General features: G+C 47.8%; 1 protein-coding gene and 1 pseudogene across 2 annotated transcripts; both read right to left on the reverse strand.

The window, feature by feature from the left end:
* Positions 1 to 597: 597 nt before the first annotated feature.
* TM4SF19 (transmembrane 4 L six family member 19) lies at positions 598 to 12,909 on the reverse strand. 2 transcript variants are annotated; one of them, XM_036347464.1, is made up of 6 exons: positions 12,622 to 12,909; positions 7,173 to 7,277; positions 6,105 to 6,285; positions 5,312 to 5,389; positions 1,940 to 2,109; positions 598 to 1,639 (listed from the first exon to the last, which is right to left on the reverse strand). In XM_036347464.1, the coding sequence occupies exons 3-6, from the start codon at positions 6,282 to 6,284 to the stop codon at positions 1,456 to 1,458; spliced, it is 612 nt and encodes a 203-aa protein (XP_036203357.1). In that variant the 5' UTR covers position 6,285; positions 7,173 to 7,277; positions 12,622 to 12,909; the 3' UTR covers positions 598 to 1,455. The 2 variants fall into 2 exon arrangements, with proteins under 2 accessions (XP_036203357.1, XP_036203356.1); XM_036347463.1 differs by having other exon boundaries at positions 6,105 to 6,306; positions 12,622 to 12,907.
* Positions 12,910 to 16,749: 3,840 nt separating this feature from the next.
* Positions 16,750 to 17,950, reverse strand: LOC118676932 (annotated as a pseudogene).
* Positions 17,951 to 19,214: the final 1,264 nt, after the last annotated feature.

Below are 19,214 nucleotides of genomic sequence, written 5' to 3' on the forward strand. Positions count from 1 at the left end.
TGTGCTTAGCAGACATCTTGCAGAAAGCTGCAGCCTTGAGCACAGCATAGCTCGGATAACCAGAAGACACCTGGCATGGGAGGAACCAAGGACGGACCGGACCCTTATGTCAGCAGAGCGGCTCTCTTCGCTGATGCCTTTCTCGGTCTCAGCCCACCTGCACTCAGGTGTTGGGGAATAAAATCCTTTTTGATACATTATGGCCTCATGTCATAGGTGCGCAACCCCGGCCCACGCCGAACCTTTCAGGCACATGCCGGGGTTGCAGCCTCGGTCCCCAGTAGGGACCATGCCGGAGGCAGCCGATGAATGAGTCTCTCTCATCAGTGATGTTTCCATCTCTCTCCCTCTCCCTTCTTCTCTGAAATTAATAAAAAACTATTTTAAAAATAAACTGACATGAACCCTGAGACCCATAGAGGTCCAAAGATACACAGCTAGTGAGCCTCAGACTCCTGACCGCGTGCACAGCCGGGAATGTCGGGCACACAGTGTATGCTCAGTGTATACCACCGACTGAACTGCCCTGACGCTAGTGAAAAGAACGCTGGGGGGTTAACCAGCTCAGGGCGCTGTAACGAAACGCCACAGCCTGGGTGGCTTTAACAACAGAAATTTATTTTCTGGAGGCTGGGAGTCCAAGATCAAGGTGCTAACAAGGTTGGTGTCTGAGGCCGTTCTCCTTGGCTTGCAGTTGGCAACCTTCTAGCTATGTCCTCCACGTCCTTTTCTCCGGTGCTCATGTAGAGAGAGATCTGGCATCTCATCCTCTTCTTAGAAGGATGTCAGTCCTCCTGGGTTAGAGTCCTTCCCTTGTGACCTTGTTTAACCTTAATTAGCTCCGTCAAGGTCCTACCTCCAAATAAAGTCACATTGGGGGTTAGGGCTTCAACCTGTGAGTTTGGGGCGGCAGGGGGTGGGCAGGAGGTAGGGACACACAATTTAGTCCATAACTACTGATGAATTTAGAAGATAGGGGCTCAAGTACTGACTTCACCTGAACCTAACTGAGTGCTTTGGGGAAGCAAGTCCATTATCCTGTAGGAGCCTTAACTTCTCTGTGGGTTACATGTGGCAACTTTTATGGGGTTGTTAAGCTGAAAGGAGATCATGGCTGGAGGACATTTTATGGACTAAGTTCTTACACAATAAAAATGACAATTATTCCTTCTATTAATATGTCATGCAGTTTACAATGTGATTTAAAATGCATAACATCATGCAACATACTTGCAAGGAATTATTATTGCTATAATTACCACAGGAATACCTAAAAGGGAAGTCTGTTTGTGATTGATACGTGCCCTGCCCGTGTGGCTCAGTGGTTGAGCCTCGACCTACGAACCAGGAGTCCAAGATCAAGGTGACTAGGGTCATTTTACAGATGAGGACCCTAGTTGCAGAAAGGATTCAAGGCAGTTTCTGATGAAAGCCGTGTCCGTGAAGTGGCATTGCCTATGGCTTCTCACAGAGGCTGCAGAAAAGGCCCAGGAAGGCGTTGAAGAAGTGGGTGACCACCAGGAGAACCTGGAGGAGGCTGATGCACAGGAGAGCGGAGAAGAAGGACACGTGCCAAATGACAGCTTTCAAAGGCTCCAGGCAGACCGAGTTCCAGAGGGAATGGTCATATAAATAATTCCTGTTCCCACAAATAAAGAGACAAGGAACAAGTAAGAAATGCCAAATAAGCAACCTCAACCGACAGCCGAAGCCTCCCCCAGCTCAGGTCACAGGCCTAGACTCATTCTTGAGGGTAACTGTTGTTGCTGCATTTGCAATGTTTGAGCGTCAGAGGAGTGAGATGCTAGAATGCATCACCAAAAGGAGTTTGTAGTCTCTCTCTTTCTCTCCCACTCTCCTTCCCCCCTCCCCCCCAATCTCTCGCTCTCTCTCTTTCTCTGAAAAGGCTGAAAATTCATTCAAGTCTCCATCCATTTACCTGTCGCGTAGGTCTTTGAATGGGTAACCATATTTCCAAGCTTGCGTCTGGTTGAAGGATGAGACATCGAACATGCAAAATGGACCATCTTTCAGGGCTACTCCAGAAGTAATAAAGCAAATCAAGGCTCCAAGCAAAGCCAGGCCACTTGATAATAGAGCAGCGAGCATCTACAGAGAGAGAGAAAAAATAGTGAGCCCTGGCTGGCATGGATCGTGGTTAGAGCATCAGCCGCCAAGCGGAGGGTAGCGGGTTCAATTCCAGTCAAAGCCATGTACCTGGGATGCGGGTTCCCCTCCCTGGTTGGATGAGCATGTGAGGGAGGCAACCACTCGATGTGGTGCACTCTCTCTCTCTCTCTCTCTCTCTCTCTCTCTCTCTCTCTCTCTCTCTCTCTCTCTCTCTCTCCCCCTCTCCTGTCCTTTCCACTCTCTCTAAAATTAATGGAAAAAATATCCTCCATTGAGGATTAACAAAAAAGAAAAGAAACAGTGAGTCTGAGTTGGGGTCGTGACTAGGTGACTTGTGGGGCCACCTGGAAACTTCTCTGGTGCTCAGGCTGTCTCCATGATATCACACGGGGCTACTCCCACCCGTGGCACCTCCTTTCAAGCTTGACCAAGGAAGGGTGGCTGCTGAGGGGTCACAGGGTAGAGCTAGGAAGGGGTGGAAGAGAAAGAACTGAGAAGGGGGCACACTGGCACTTGAACCTGGATCTGCCTGTGTCCGCAGGCCCTTGGACCGTCTCAACAGGTTGGCATCAACAGCTTTTAAGCTCAGCCCTGACCGGTGTGGTTCAATTGGCTGGAGCATCGTCCTGCACGCCCACTGTGGGCTCAATTTCCGGTCAGGGCACACACCTGGGCTGCGGGTTGGATCCCCGGTTGAGGCATTGATCAGTATAGGAGGCAACTGATCAGTGTTGCTCTTTCACACCTTTCAGTGTTTCACACACAGTCATTCAGCCTCTGCGTTAAAGAGTCGGATTGTCGTTTGCCCTCTTCTGACTCTTTTAAGGCAAAGCTGTATTTTCTCCCATCCCATCCCCGATTCCAGTCTTGTTCAAATCAAGCATGAAAGGGAGGGAGGGAGGGAGGAAGCAGGGAAGGAGGGAGTCAGGGACAGAGGAGAAGAGAAACAGACAAACAGCAGTCGACTCTGAAATGACACCGGTCTGTCACTGTCCTTTTCTCATCTGTACACTGCTCTCCCCTCCCAAAGAGAGCAATGAGTTTATTTTATGGCAGGATTTTAGCTCGCTTCCAAATTGTCTTCTTTCCCAGGATACCAAATCTTTTATTCTCCTTTCCAAAGAATACATATTTTAAAATTACAAAACACACGTATAAATAGTTTTTTATACAGAATCATAGTTTTTCCCCCACTGATCTCAAGCTGGTTTGAAGCTTGGGAGGGCACAGAGAAAGGTTTTGTTTGTTTGTTTTTATCAATTTGAGAGAGGGGGAGGGAGGGAGGGAAGGGGGGAGGGGGAGAGAGAGAGAGAGAGAGAGAGAGAGAGAGAGAGAGAGAGAGAGAGAGGTTTATATTGTTCCACTTATTTATGCACTAATTGGTTGATTCTTGTATATACCCTGACCTGAGATCAAACCCACAGCCTTGGTGTATCAGGACAGTGCTCTAATCAACTGAGCTACCCGGGCAGGGCCAGGTGCGTGGTAAGCTTTGACTCTAAGTTAAAAGATTCAAGATTAATTACTCTGATGTAAGCCTAGAACAGTAATTCTCAAAATGTGGTCCCTGTCCCAGCAGCGTCAATCACCTCACCTGGAAACTTGTTAGCAATGCAAAATTTCCCTCTCCACCCCAGGCCTACTGAATCAGAAACTCGGGGGGGGGGGGGGGGGGGGGCCTGGCGGGCGCGGGGAGAGGGGTACAGGGGGGGACCCAGCAACTGGTGTTTTAACAGACCTTGCGAGCGTTCTGGTGTAGCTCAACCTGAGAACCATTCCCTTAGGGGAAAACAGATGTGACTGAGAACAGACAGTGAGTGAAATGTGTGGGTGCTTATATTTAATTCTTTAGCATGTAATTCTGAATCAGGGGGTTCCCACTACACAGGTGGCAGATACCAAAGTAGGCTGTGGGGTTACTGTAAGGAGGCCACCAGTCCACGTGTCTGAGAATGAATAGGCAACATAATGTGTAAGAAAACAGAGTTTTCAAATAAATATAGATGCTACTGTGATTAATAAAGTGCAATTACAGTAGTATTTGGGCCTCAGTTTCATTATCTGTAAAATGGAGAGGTTAGACTAGAATCTAGTCTTTAGATGATCTCTGGAGAACCTTCCAGCTCACAGAAAAATTTAAACAAAATAGGCAAGAAATTTTCTTTCAAAAACACATGATTACGCCCTAGCTCAGTGGTCGGCAAACCGCGGCTCGTGAGCCACATGTGGCTCTTTGGCCCCTTGAGTGTGGCTCTTCCACAAAATATCACGTGCTGGCAATCATGTACAGTGTGATTGAAACTTCATGGCCCATGCACAGAAGTCGGTTTTCGGAAAGGAGATAGACAAACAAGTATACAAGATGAGTGTGGATGGGAGAGTTGGAAGGGGTCAACCTCAGCGAACGTACCTCAATCAGATTGAGGACGTTTTTAGCAAAGGCCAGCTTAGGAATACCCTAATTAAGTTAATAACAATGTACCTCCTATATAGTTTAAGTTTAAAAAATTTGGCTCTCAAAAGAAATTTCAATCGTTGTACTGTTGATATTTGGCTCTGTTGACTAATGAGTTTGCCGACCACTGCCCTAGCTGGTTTGGCTCAGTGGATAGAGTGTCAGCCTACGGACTGAAAGAGTCCCAGGTTCAATTCCAGTCAACGGCACATGCCCGGGTTGCGGGCTTGATCCCCAGTAAGGGGCGTGCAGGAGGCAGCCAATCAATGATTCTCTCTCTCTCATCATTGATGTTTCTATCTCTCTCTCTACCTCTCAATTTCCTCTCTGAAATCAATAAAAATATATTCAAATTATAAAACAACATGATTGCAATGTACATAACTCATGTTCATATTGTTCAATAAGGTAAAAAATTAATAACAACAGTTCTCACATGTGTATAGACATTTATGGTTCATTACAACATTCATGGTTCATTACAACATTTATGGTTAGTTAAATAACAGGGTCATTGACTTGATTCTGTTAACCCCCATTTTACAGATGAGGACCTGAGGCTCAGGAAAGTTAAGCCACTCGCCCAAGAGCTTAGAGTGATTAAGGGGCATGACCAGCACCTGACTTCAAACCCCAAGACCAAAATTGCCTTTTTACCACTCGGCCTCTGAAGTAATGGGATGTGGGGACGTTCTAGGTATTAGAAGAGTGAAGTCTGGTGCTTACGCTTCGGCAGGGCCCACTCTTACTGAAGCAGCCGTATTGCCAGCCCATCAAGGAGATGAGGGTGGCTGCAGTGAGTACCTGGGAGAGGAGAAAGAGCGTTAGGACGAGACTGGGTAATGGACACTTCTTGCCGCCACCTGTGGCTGTTGCACCAGCCTGGTTGGGCACCTCCCGGGGACTTGATTATCCTCTCTTTCCCAGAGGGTTTGGTTTTGCCTGTCAGGGCCCAGGTTTGGATGACTAGCCTGCCCTGACTCTGTTGACGGCAACGTTCACACCTAGTATGCCTAGTCCAAAATCCAGCAAGTCTTCCTAGACCAGTGGTTCTCAACCTTCCTAATGCCGTGACCCTTTAATACAGCTCCTCATGTAGTGGTGACCCCCAACCATAAAAATTATTTTCGTTGCTACTTCATAACTGTAATTTTGCTACTGTTATGAATCGTAATGTAAATATCTGATATGCAGGATGTATTTTCATTGTTACAAATTGAACATAATTAAAGCATAGTGATTAATCACAAAAACAATATGTAATTATATATGTGTTTTCCAATGGTCTTAGGCGACCCCTGTGAAAGGGTCGTTTGACCCCCCCAAAGGGGTGTCGACCCACAGGTTGATAACCGCTGTCCTAGACTCTTCTATCCTTTGGAGTTGCTATAGACTCCAGACCAGCTTGTTAGGTCAAACTCATTTGCAAGGAATCAAAACACTCCTCCCCCTTCACCTCCCTGCTTCATCCCTGGGGGGCACTTTGGGAGTTCTCGCTCAGAGAACCCAGGACACTTACCATGAGGCCTCCTCCCCAGAGCCCAGAGCCCAGCATGGCATGCTTGCCAATGAGGCCCCTCAACAGGTAGGTCACATCCCAGTTAGGAAAGAGGAGCACCGTGTTGGCCCCAGCAGCAAACAGGGCTGTAGTCCCGAGGCTCAGCCCCAGGATGCGGGAGCAGGTCCTTGAGCATGCCATCCTGTGGGGAGAGCACAGTGTCCTGGAACAAAGGGAGGAGGGTCATGGTAGCTCTGCTACTGGGAGCATGGGGTGGGAAAGACAGACACAGATACTTCACCTCCCAGGGTCGGACAGAAGAACCAAGGATCGTGCTTAAAAACTCAGCCTCTTATAAATATCCCCCAATGGATAGGGTTTAATTGCTCCATTTTCTGCCAACTTCGACTCATACACACATTCTCCTCATCCCATCATACAGTGAGTAGTCTTTGTTTCTGGCTTCTTTCACTTAGCATAATACTATTGAGGTTTTTTGTTTTTTATTGCCTAGTAGTATTCAATTGTATGGATATACCACAATTGATCTATTCACATCAATGTTTCTATCTCTCTATCCCCCTATCCTTCTCTCTCTGAAATCAATAAAAACATTTTTTTAAATGTTGCCCTTCAAAAGACATCATTAAGGACATGAAGAAGCAAACCACAGGCTGGGAGAAAATACAATATACATTTTGTGAATATGTATTGGAATGTGAATACATAACATTTGACAAAGGACGTGTATCTAAAACTCTATAATAAGAAGACAAACAATGATTAAAAAATGGGGAAAATATTTGAATACTTTGTTTCATCTCACAAAAAATATATATATTTAAATGACAACTAAGAACATGAAAAGATACCCAACATGATTAACACGGGAAAATGCAAATTAAAACCAAAATAAGATCCTACTACACACCCACTGGAATTGTGATAGTTAAAAAGTTGGACTATACCAAGTGTCAGTGAGGATGTGGAGCAACTGGAACGCCCAGAGAGACCTGGTAAGAATGCAAATGGTACCACCACTTGGGGAATAAACTTGGCAGTTTCTTATAAGGTTAAACATTCACTTACCGAATGATCACGTAATTCCACTTCTACATATTTATCCAAGAGGAATGAAAACATCTGTCCACATAGAGACTAGTACTTGAATGTCCATAGCAGCTTTATTCATAACTAAAAATTAGAAATATGAAAACATCCTAAGTGTCCACCAACAGATGAATGTGTATATACATACATGAATAACTATATTATTCAGCCATAAAAAGGAATGCAGTTCTGTTACATGCTAGAACTTGAACGAACTGTGAAAAATGAAATAAGCCAGACCCTAAAAGACAAATATGTATGATTCCACATATATATATATGAAATATACAGAATAGGCAAACTCATAGAACTAGAAAGATTAGAGATCACCAAGGATTGTAGGGAGGGGGGAATGGGAATTTACTGTTTAGTGGTTACAGAGTTATTGTTTAGGGTTATGGAAATTTTTGGAAATAGGTAGTGGTGGTAGTTACACAGCATTGTGAATGTAATTAATGCCACTGAACTGTATACTTTAAAATGGTTAAAATAAACTTTGTTACATATATTTTACCATAAGAAAAAATCAATTAAAAATGAAAGGAGCTCTAGCTGGTTTGGCTCAGTGGCTAGAGTGTCAGCCTGAGGACTGAAAGGTCCCAGGTTTGATTCTGGTCAAGGGCACATGCCCGAGTTGTAGGCTCAATTCCCAGGCGGGGGTGTGCAGGAGGCAGCCAATCAATGATTCTCTCTCATCATTGATGTTTCTCTATGCCTCCCCTGCCTCTCTGAAATCAATAAAAATATATTTTAAAAAATGAAAGGAAAAAAATGAGAAACAACTCAGATATTCATTAATGTGAATAGATAAATTGTGGTATATCCATACAATTGAGTACTACTAGGCAATAAAAAGGCAAAAAACTGCAGATGCATGCAACAACATGGATAAATCTCAATAGTATTATGCTAAGTGAAAGAAGCCAGAAACAAAGACCACTCACTGTATGATTCTGTTTATATGAAATTCTAGAAAAAGTAAAACTAGTGACAGAAAGCAGATCCATGGTTGCCAAGGGCTGGGAATGGAAGAGGGGATTGATATAAGGGACATAGGAAACTTTTTGAAGGGATCAAAATGTTCTAAATCTAGATTCTGCTGGTAAATACACAACTACATGTACTGACAAAACTCATCTAACTACTCTGAAAATTAATGAATTTTATTATATTTTAATTATATATCAATGAAACTGATTAAAAATTTTAAATGTCATGCCTATATAGTTATACAATGTCTCCTCCATACCTTTACTTATAGCCATTACAATCTTTTATATTTCCACTGATTTGTGAACTTCTTGGTTATATATATTAGAAGCCCATTGCACAAAGATTCGCGCAATTGGCCTTCCTTCCCCTGGCTGCTGGCACCGGTTTTCCTCCAGCACCCGGGACCCAGGCCTTTGGTCCGGCCGCAGCGGAGAAGCCAAGCCTCTTCAGACTTCAGTCTTCAGTCTTCACTCCAAGCCTGTGTATGCAAATTAACCACCATCTTTGTTGGGTTAATTTACATAGTCACTCTGATTAGCTAGAGGGTGTAGCGGAGTGACACCAATTTGCATGTTTCTCTTTTATTAGTGTACTAGAGGCCCGGGGCACAAAAATTTGTGCACTGGCGGGGGGGAGGGGGTGTCCCTCAGCCCCACTTGTGCCCTCTCACAGTCTGGGACCCCTCGGGAGATAATGACCTGCTGGCTTAGGCCTGCTCCCAGGTGGCAGAGAGCAGGCCCAATCCCTAGGTGCAGCCCCTGGTTGGGCTCAGAGCAGGGCCGATTGTGGATTTGGGGCGCCACCCCCTGTCATGCACAGAGCAGGGCAGATCGGGAGGTTGCGATGCCACCCCCAGTCATGCTCAGGGTAGGGCCGATTGGGGGGTTGGGGTGCCGCCCCCATCACACTCAAGGCAGGGTCGATGGGGAGGTTGCGGCGCCACCCCCTGTCACCCACAGAGCAGGGCCAATCAGGGTGTTGGGGCACTGCCCCCATCACACTCAGGGCAGGGCCGATGGGGAGGTTGCGGCTCCACCCCATCACACACAGAGCAAGGCCCATTGGGGGGGTGGGGTCAGGCCGTCGCACCCTGTCACACACAGAGCAGGGCCAATCAGGGGGTTGGGGCGCTTTCCCCTGTCACGAACAGAGCAGGGCGGATAGGGAGGTTGTGAGCCCCCCCCACCCCCCGTCACACACAGAGCCGCAGGGCGATCAGGGTGTTTGGGCGCTGCCCCCTGTCACACTGCTCCAGGGGCCAGGAGGCCTCGCGGCTCCGCTGATCCTGGTGCTGGGAGGCTCCACTGATCCCAGTGCCGGGAGGCATATTACCCTTTTACTATATAGGATAGAGGCCTGGTGCACGGGTGGGGGCCGGCTGGTTTGCCCTGAAGGGTGTCCTGGATCAGGGTGGGGGGTCCTGCTTGGGTGCCTGGCCAGCCTGGATGAGGGGATGATGGCTGTTTGCAGCTGGTTGCACCCCCTTCAGGGTGGGGGTGCCCACTGAGGTGCCTGGCCAGTCTGGGTGAGGGGCTGAGGGCCATTTTCAGGCTGGCGTGTGACTGAAGCTCCCAACCTCTCCTTTTTTTCTTTTTTTTTCCTTTTATTCTGGAAATTATTTACCTTCTATGGCTGTCACTGGAGCTGAGAGCCGGCTTTAGCTCTGAGGCTCGGCTCCAGCTCTGAGACCTCGGCTGCTGAAAGCAGGTATCTGGGTTTGTTTGGCTTCTATAATTGAAACACTGTTTCAGCTCCAGCTCTGAGGCCTGGCTGGCTGAAAGCCGGTTTCTGGGGTTTATTTAGCTTCTATAATTGCAACATTGTTTCTTAGACTGCAGCTCAGAGGCCAGCAGCGGCAGGCGGGGAATGTTGGCTTACTCCATCACTGAAGCAAGCAAGCCTCCTGTTCGCTTCAGCTACCTGGCTGCCGGCCGCCATCTTGGTTGGCAGTTAATTTGCATATCTTGCTGATTAGCCAATGGGAAGGGTAGCGAAGTTATGGTTAATTACCATGTTTCTCTATTATTAGATAGGAGATATATATATATATATATATACATATATACATATATATGTATATATATATATATATATATATATAATAGAATAGGACTAGTAATAGTAGGGTAAACTCACATCAATGTGGATCTGAATAAAGGTCAATATCATGACTTCCTGAAGAAGTGGCCTGTTGCCACTTCGTATTCAGTTATACGTCTGTCTCATCTTAAGGGTCTTGACACTCCTCTCTAACACATGGTTTTGCAAATAATGTTTTTTAAATGTATGGATCATTCTCTCTCTCTCTCTCTCTCTCACACACACACACACACACACATACATATACATACACATATAATAAAATATTTCAGTGTTTAAAGAATTAAACATAATGTATATAATATATTTGTACTTGTAAATTGTATGGGATAATTAAACATGTAAATACAACAGTTTACAAATAGGTCATTACTGCTAATATTATGAAGCCCCAAGTGTGCCTCTCTGATCCTACCATCTTTCTGGATCCCTTCCTAGGAATGACTACCCTAAATTTTTATTTTGTCCAGACTGACGTTTATGGTAGAGAGACTGATGCCAGACAGAGCACTGAGTAGGGCTCTTGATTGGGGGGTGCTCCTGCCCTTCTCCCTCATTCCCCAGCCCCTGCAGCCCTTGGTGACCTTTGCTCCCCCTAGTCTCGGAGCCCAGGCTCATCTCTGGGCTCCTGCCAACAGGGAAGTTCCTGCTTCAATGGCATTAGCATTTCAGTGTGATGAGTTGCCTTCCCCAATCTCTATGCCTTGTTTCTCACAGTGAATTGAATAATTTGTCTCTGATGAAAGTTCAGATTTCAGTGGAGAGGGGACATGTGCTGGGGCAGTTTGGGATAGGCTATGAAGGAACAGAACCCCAGGGATCCAAGGAGCCTGACAGCAAGGGTGCAGATCAGGGACCAGGAGAGTCGAGGTGTCCTGTCTCCTCCCCTCTCCCCAAACTGACCCATCACACGAGGCCTCTTTTCCTGACTTAGGCCCCGAGTACCAGCTGTTCCTCCTCAGGTCCTGGGGTGAAGAGCCTGCCTGCTTTCAGGAGGCAGGGCCCCAATAGGATAACAGTCCTCCCCGCAGTTTGGGATGCAAGTGTGTGTCTGGGCAACCTCCCTCCCCAGACTGACTGTCTTGTCACCAAGGGCCGGGCTCTCTGTTCCAGTGAATGGATCAATTCGGGGAGGAGGGGGTGTTGGCAAGCAACAACTTTAACCCACGCCCCACCAGATGACTGACGTTTTGTCGAGGGCCCCAGTGAGGACTGGTGTGAGGTTGGACTTTCAAGCATGGTCTCTAGACCAGCTGGGAGAAGCTTTCCTTCAGGAATGCCTCCAGCCGCCTTCAAGTCATTCCACCTATGAGGAAGCCTGTCTAGACCAGACCACCAACATAACCCCCCTGACCATCTCTGCTATGTGAAATTTTCCTGTCAGGAAAGTTTTAGAAGGGAAACACAAGAATATGGACATGCAGAGGGAAAACTAAGAAGCTGAGGCTGGCCTCTGGAAGAGTGGAAATCGGAGAATCCTGGCTGATCTCACGTCCACGGGACTTACTATGATGCTCCGTCCAGGAGGGCCAGGGCTTCGTTTGAGTTTCGCTTCCTCTCCCTGACTTTGTTTTCCTAGAAACCACAACATTCGGAGAAATGCTTCCAAAAATGTGAGCCAGGAGATTAGCAAAGAGGTTGGCTAATTTGATATCGGAAGGGAAAGCAGGATCCTAAGGTAAAACCTTAAAATCGGGCTTTAGGGGAGGCCCTGTTCCAACCGGAGATCCCGGCTGGGTGAACAGACCCTGGGCTGGATGTCTGGGCAACAATATAAGTGGTCAACTAAGTCCGATGGAGGAGGGGGCTGCCAGTTCCCTGGGTCTGTCTACCTCATTCACCATCCAGGCTTTTCTTTCATTCCTTCATGAACAGCCAAATATTTAGGGGACCACTTTCTGTGAGGCACTATGCCAGGGGTCTGGGGTACAATGGTGACTCAGATACAGTCTGTTCTCTTGAGGAACTTCAGGTCCGGTGGGGACACTGACAAGGCCCTAAGCAAGTGCCCAGCAGAGGCGTCCACCTCCCGGTGTGACGGGAGCACCTGGAGGAATCCTGCCCTGCAGGCATGAGGTAGAGCCTCCTGGGGAAGTGCCGTCCAAGCGACACTGGACTGACGACAGGCTTAGGCCACACCAGGAAGGGGAAAGTAGGGGAAGCACGCGGAAAGGCCTGAAGTGGACAGAGAGACTGAGGCACAGAGAAGTTGCGTGAACTACCCGACGTTGCACAGCTGCTCAGTGGCAGAGCCAGGCTCCTTTGAGAGCTCTGAACTGCTAAGCCACACTGTCCCCTGGCCATTACCTCACTGGGCCCTCTCATGCCTACTTACCTGCATCCCGTGGCAAAAATCAGGACGGGAGAGAGAGAAGCTGGAGAGAACCTTCAGAGTGGGCCTGACTCCTGTCAGCTCCAGCCGGGATTCCTGCAGGACCCCACCCAGGGGATTCTCCTTCAGGACTCTCGAGGAGGCGAGGGCGGCTCTGTATATATGGCGAGGTCACCCCACGCAAGTGTGTGTGTGAGTGTGTGTGTGTGTGAGTGTGTGTGTGCGTGTGTGCGCCCCCACACCACTGCCCACAGGCTTCCTTTAAAGGCACTTTCCTCTTCCTGAAGAGCCCTCTCCTGATGACCCACCCGCTGCTCATTTTCATGTGACCCTAAGAAAGGAACCGGGAGGCATGGCCTCGTGAGCTAAAACATCTTCATGAGTCAGAGGACGCACCCATGAGAAATATCTTTAAAAAAAAAAAGAATATTAGTTTCTGTAATCAAACCCATGTGGAGAAATATCTTACCTTCCCTTCTTTCCCAAGCAGCAACACTGTTTCAAACACCGGCTGTCCATGTCTGTTTCACTCAGTGCAGAATTCGGGCTCTGGGAGAGCCCCATGTTGTCTTTGTCACCCTCCTGCTTTGCTCTTAGCTCACTGGGTGTGTTCAATAGCTCCTTTATTTACACGGTGCCTTCTGACATTTTTGTTCAAGTCCCAAGCCACTATCATCTTTGTAGCCCAGTCACACCAGACTGCTGAACACTTACTTGGTGGTGCTCCCTGGGTGGGAGATTGGTGACCCCCGCCCCTATTTTTAAGATTTAAAAAATAACTTTATTATGAGGGCACTCTATAAGAAATAAGAATATATTTCACCATAACAAGTTTTTTTTGTTTGTTTTTATTTTAAATAACTTTATTCTTAAATTTAACAAGCTCTTATTAGAAATGTTTTGGTATCAATACAATAAAAATATTCTGGTTTTCACTCCCACTGAATCATGTCAAGTAACTGGAAAAGCTGAGTGTTTGTTCTCCCAGCTTTTTTGCAATATATGTATTTTTCTGTTTTTACAAATAATGGCTACTGCTTACTCAAATGGCTTAATATGGATATAATTGGATTTTTTTTTTTTTTTGGATCGAAAAGAAAAGGAAAGAAACACAGTATCCAGGAGAGAAAGTGACAAACATTTCGTAGTTTCTTCTCCAAAGTATGCTTATGTAGCTGGTACACCTCTCTCTCAGATAACTTTCCCCCCAGCTTTTCCATTTTTATCCTTAAAGCTGTGAGTGACGGGGCCCCGTGCCGTCCCGGCTGTCTGAGCAGCATGTGGAGGCGGGCAGACAGGGCTGCCCAGGCGTTCTTCTTGCTCTCTCAGCGACAGGGAGTGTTTGTGGGGAGAAGGATGGCCTCGTTCTCCGGGGGCTTGACCTCCGCTCTCTTCCTGGAGAGAGGTGTTGGCCTGGCCGGCTGGTGGTCTGACCGCAGGGCGCCCTGGGCTGGGGGGGTGGGGGGCGGGGCAGGTTCCCAGCTTCTTCCTCGCACTCCTCCTCATCGATGACAACCAGCGCAGCATGGATGACGCCGTCATAGCCCATCAGGAGCCCCCTCTCCTCCGCATGGTCTTCTGCCTGCTGGTATGTTATGCCCAGATTTCAAGATTCCCAAGAGCCCACCAGGGAGCCAGCGAGTCTGATGCAAAAGCAAAGAGTCCTTCATTTCGAACTAGTTCGGCTCCCCGACCACACTCACCGATGCAACGGTAAGCCCAGTGGCAGAGAGCGCGAAGCCTGATGGGACTGTGGGTTTTATAGGGGGGTGGAGTGAGGGCAGGAGAGGGGAGTGTGGGCCCCGCCAATTGGCCAGGTGCGAGTCGGTGTCTCATTACACAGGATGTGGTCATAGTGATGGCGTGCACTTCCCTTGATTATCATTGGCTAGTCCAGAGAAATCCTGGGTGTGGCTAGCAGAGGCTTCTTCCGGGAAGAAGCCCCGCCAAGCACATGGCTCTGCCCCAAAATGGAGGACCCAAGGTAAGATGGAGGGTGTAGCCCTTACCCAGGGTAAGATGGAGGGCATAGTCCTTGCCCTTTCATTCCCCCCTTGTCTTGGAACTTCCGGCTCAATCATGAGACGGACTGCATTTCTATTCCACCATTGCTAGAGGCCCATACTGGGCACACAGAACTATCAACTGAACTATCCCTATAAGCTTAACAAATGGTCCGGTGGAAGGGAAAGAAACCATTTTAGATTTAACAACTTCTATTGAAATAGGACTTTTCTTCTTAAAATTCCTCCATGGCTATCAAAAAGCCAAATCAAGATTAATTTATCTACTGTCCTGATGTTTGCATAAACACAACAAGAATGGTAACTGACTACCTTTGCTGGAATTTCATGGTTGAACCTTAATGTGCCCCGTAGGGCCAGGAAGCCAAGCCATCCAGCTGCCATCAGGCCTGCCTGCAGTATCTGCTGAGTTAGGTGAATCCCTCACCTGTAGCAACTCCACCTGAGCCCACGCTCTAGGCTTTAAGGCCCATCTCAGTAGCCCAGAGTGTGTGGGGGTTCTGCAGGGACACAGAGGCATCTTTACTGCTCCCCTTCTACTCTTACCAACTGCCAGTGATGGTAGGGCATGGGCCTGACGCTCCAGCGCCAGCCATCTTCAGGGCTCCCAAGCAGGATACCAGGCTTTCTTCGTGGCATTTTTACTGGCTTCAAGTCTTTGGAGCTCAGACAGGGCTCTTTAAAACATGATACTCCAGTCAAAGTTTTCCGTTAATAAAACCACTATTAGGAACCAGTCTTATTGAATATATGCAAATAAATGTATTACCATGACTTATCTAGCATTGCCAGATTTCGGAGGAATTACATAAGGAGAAAAACATACTGATCTACTCTAAGATTTTCTGACTTTCCTTGCTAATTCCTTTTCATGGATTTAAAACAAAACAGTAACTGTTGGTATAAAACCTTCTTTCCCCCTTTGGAAAAACTGTTCTTTATTGTGGAAATGCCAATCCTGCTGCTAGAATTTAGCTAGCATCTTTTTTTCCCTGCACATTTGAAAGGAGATTCCAGCTTAAAACTCTATCCAAAATCGGATGGTGCGCACATTAGTTTTAAGCCAGCTTTTCTCCCTACACGTGCACAGAAATCCCAGACGCATTTACTTGGGGAGGGGGTGACCTGTTTTCACAGACCCTCACTCAGACAGCCGCCCGACCGCCACACAAAGGAGGGGGGAGGGCAGTCCCCCTCCCTCCACACTCGCACACTTTCACCAGACATTCATTCAGAGTTTAAACAATCCATTCAATTCCTAAAAACTTCCCAACCCCTGAGGGAGCTCTAAAGCCTCCCCCAATCTCCTTGAAATGATCAATCACAATACCCAAAGGAGCAGTCTGAGTCCGTCCCATAACGTCCGTCCAGTACAAACACAGAACACTAAACAGGGCCCGAAAATACAGCCTTCCAACTCCATGGAAGCAACTAGACGTTGGCCTTACACCAAACCGGCGGGAGCGACCTGCCTCGTCTCAAATCCGTGAGGGGCATACTCATCCCTCGTGAGGGGCATATCCATCCCTCCTGGGGAGCGGAACGTCTTCCAACTCTCCTCTGCCTGTGGTCTTTCACAGCGCGTCCACCTAGACCCCTCAGGCACTTACAGATTCCAGAAACGAGCTCACACAGAACAGAACACAAAACGACACAGACACCTACCGCGGTCAGTCAGACTCTTCGGATCGGGGGTCCCTCGATGGTCTTGGGAATCCCGGGTGAGCCCCCAAATGCTATGCCCAGATTTCAAGATTCCCAAGAGCCCACCAGGGAGCCAGCGAGTCTGATGCAAAAGCAAAGAGTCCTTCATTTCAAACTAGTTCGGCTCCCCGACCACACTCACCGATGCAACGGTAAGCCCAGTGGCAGAGAGCGCGAAGCCTGATGGGACTGTGGGTTTTATAGGGGGGTGGAGTGAGGGCAGGAGAGGGGAGTGTGGGCCCCGCCAATTGGCCAGGCGCGAGTCGGTGTCTCATTACACAGGATGTGGTCATAGTGATGGCGTGCACTTCCCTTGATTATCATTGGCTAGTCCAGAGAAATCCTGGGTGTGGCTAGCAGAGGCTTCTTCCGGGAAGAAGCCCCGCCAAGCACATGGCTCTGCCCCAAAATGGAGGACCCAAGGTAAGATGGAGGGCGTAGTCCTTACCCAGGGTAAGATGGAGAGCGTAGTCCTCACCCTTTCAGGTACCCCATGAAGATCATGGTCACGGGCTCCACGCCGTCCATGTCAGAAGGCATCGAGTGCATGATGTTGTATCGCACGTCTTCCTCGGCCCCTGCCAAGTAGGAGAAAGGCTCTGGCGCTCAAACCTCCCAGCGAGCCCTCCTCTGGGGCCCGGCCTTGCCTTGGGGGAGGGCGCCTGCTTGTCCGGCGTCCCGTCTGTCCCATCCGCTCCTTCCCAACTGGCCGCAGCCTCTCTGCCGGTGGAGTCACCCATCAGTGGGGGTGAGGGGTCGGCCGAGGGGGGCTGTGTGGATGCCAGTGGTCACCCCTCTCCCCCGACAGCCCATTGTCCACGTGGTGGATGGAGTGGTTCCTGTCGCCTCTGGATCCTCTCTTGGAGGTTGTGTCCGAGGGCTGCTTTCTCCCTCTGTGGGGTGGGGGCCTGCAGAAGGGGTTGGTGTCGCCAGGCTCGGGGACTGGAGCTCCTCTTGGATGCCTGTCTCAGGAGGTACTCCTCCTCCAGGGCCCCCAGCCATCGGTGCGGTTGAGTGTGGCCCTGTGGTCAGACCTGACTGCGTACACCAACTTGCGCCCGCCCTCTATCTTCAGGCGCTTCTCGGAGATTTCCTCCTGTATTCTCCTTTTATCCAGGGAGATGGTCAGAGTCTTTCTTTCAGATTCACGTGTTAGGTTTCTTGCACCGCCCTTTCTCCACCTTGGCACTATTAACATTTGGGGCCGGGTCCATAACATGTTTTTTAACCCTCACCCGAGGACATGTTCATTGATTTTTAGAGAAAAGGGAAGGAAGAGAGAAATATCAATGTGAGAGAGATATACCAATCCATTGGTTCTCACGCCCAACCTATGTGCCCTTATTGGGTTTTGAAACTGCGACCTTCCGTGTACCAAGCCACACTGGTCAGGGCATCATAATCTTTTTATGCAATGATTTTTATATTGCATGTTTCATTTTAGACTTTGTCCATATGCATAGCCCATTTTACATAAGCATAGTAGTAATATATATTGCCTTTTTCACCAGTTATGAAATATAAACTTTTCTATGATTCTACAGCTTTCATAATAATCCTTGTAATCCTATATAATAAAAGGCTAATATGCAAATTGTCCACTCAGGAGTTCGACTGACCGGGAGTTCGACCATTCGCTATGATGTGTGCTGATCACCAGGGGCGGCACAGAATGAAGGAAGGCCCTGGCCGGCGGCCGGCAGCCGGCAGCTGGGGAAAGGAAGGTCCCAATCAGCCCTGATCGCCAGCGAGGCCTAGGGACTCTACCCGTGCACGAATTTCGTGCACCGGGCCTCTAGAGTCTATATAATATTGCTCAGGCAATAATTTATTTATCCTTTTTATTAGACATTTAGATTGTTTCTATTTTTTGGTGTGTTTTTGTTTTGTTTTGTTTTTTTACATTAGATGTGATGCATATAGCTTTCATCCTATGTTTAATTATTTCTTTGGGATAAATTCCCAAGAATGGGATTACAAGTCGATGGGTAGACATTTTTATGATTTTTAAAAAATTATACAGCATAGTGATTAGACATTTATATAACTTATGACGTGATTCTCCAAAAAAGCATAGGATTCACCATGCATAGTTATTATATTATTGACTATATTCCCTATGCTGTACTTTACATCCCTATGATTACTTTGTAACTGCCAAGTTGTACTTCCTTTTTTAAAAATATATTTTTATTGATTTCAAAGAGGAAGGGAGAGGGAGAGATAGAAACATCCATGAGGGGAGAGAATCACTGATTGGCTGCCTCCTGCACGCCCCCTACTGGGGATTGAGCTCACAACCTGGGCATGTGCCCTTGACCAGAATCAAACCCGGAACCCTTCAGTCTGCAGGCTGATGCTCTATCCACTGAGCCAAACCTGCTAGGGCCAATTTGTACTTCTTCTTTTTTTATTTTTTATTTTATTGATTTTTTACAGAGAGGGAGGGGAGAGGGATAGAGAGTTAAAAACATTGATGAACCGAAATTGGTTTGGCTCAGTGGATAGAGCGTCGGCCTGCGGACTGAGGGGTCCCAGGTTCGATTCCGGGCAAGGGCATGTACCTGGGTTGCGGGCACATCCCCAGTAGGAGATGTGCAGGAGGCGGCTGATTGATGTTTCTCTCCCATCGATGTTTCTAACTATCTCTCTCCCTTCCTCTCTGTAAAAAATCAATAAAATATATTTTAAAAAAACAAAAACAAAACAAAACATCGATGAGAGAGAAACATCCATCAGCTGCCTCCTGCACGCCCCCTACTGGGGATGTGCCCGCAACCAAGGTACATGCCCTTGACCAGAATCGAACCTGCGACCCTTGAGTCCGCAGGCCGATGCTCTATCCACTGAGCCAAACCGGTTAGGGCC

The sequence above is a fragment of the Myotis myotis genome, unplaced genomic scaffold (genome assembly GCF_014108235.1).
Source record: "Myotis myotis isolate mMyoMyo1 unplaced genomic scaffold, mMyoMyo1.p scaffold_m19_p_2, whole genome shotgun sequence".
Lineage (NCBI taxonomy): Eukaryota > Metazoa > Chordata > Mammalia > Chiroptera > Vespertilionidae > Myotis > Myotis myotis.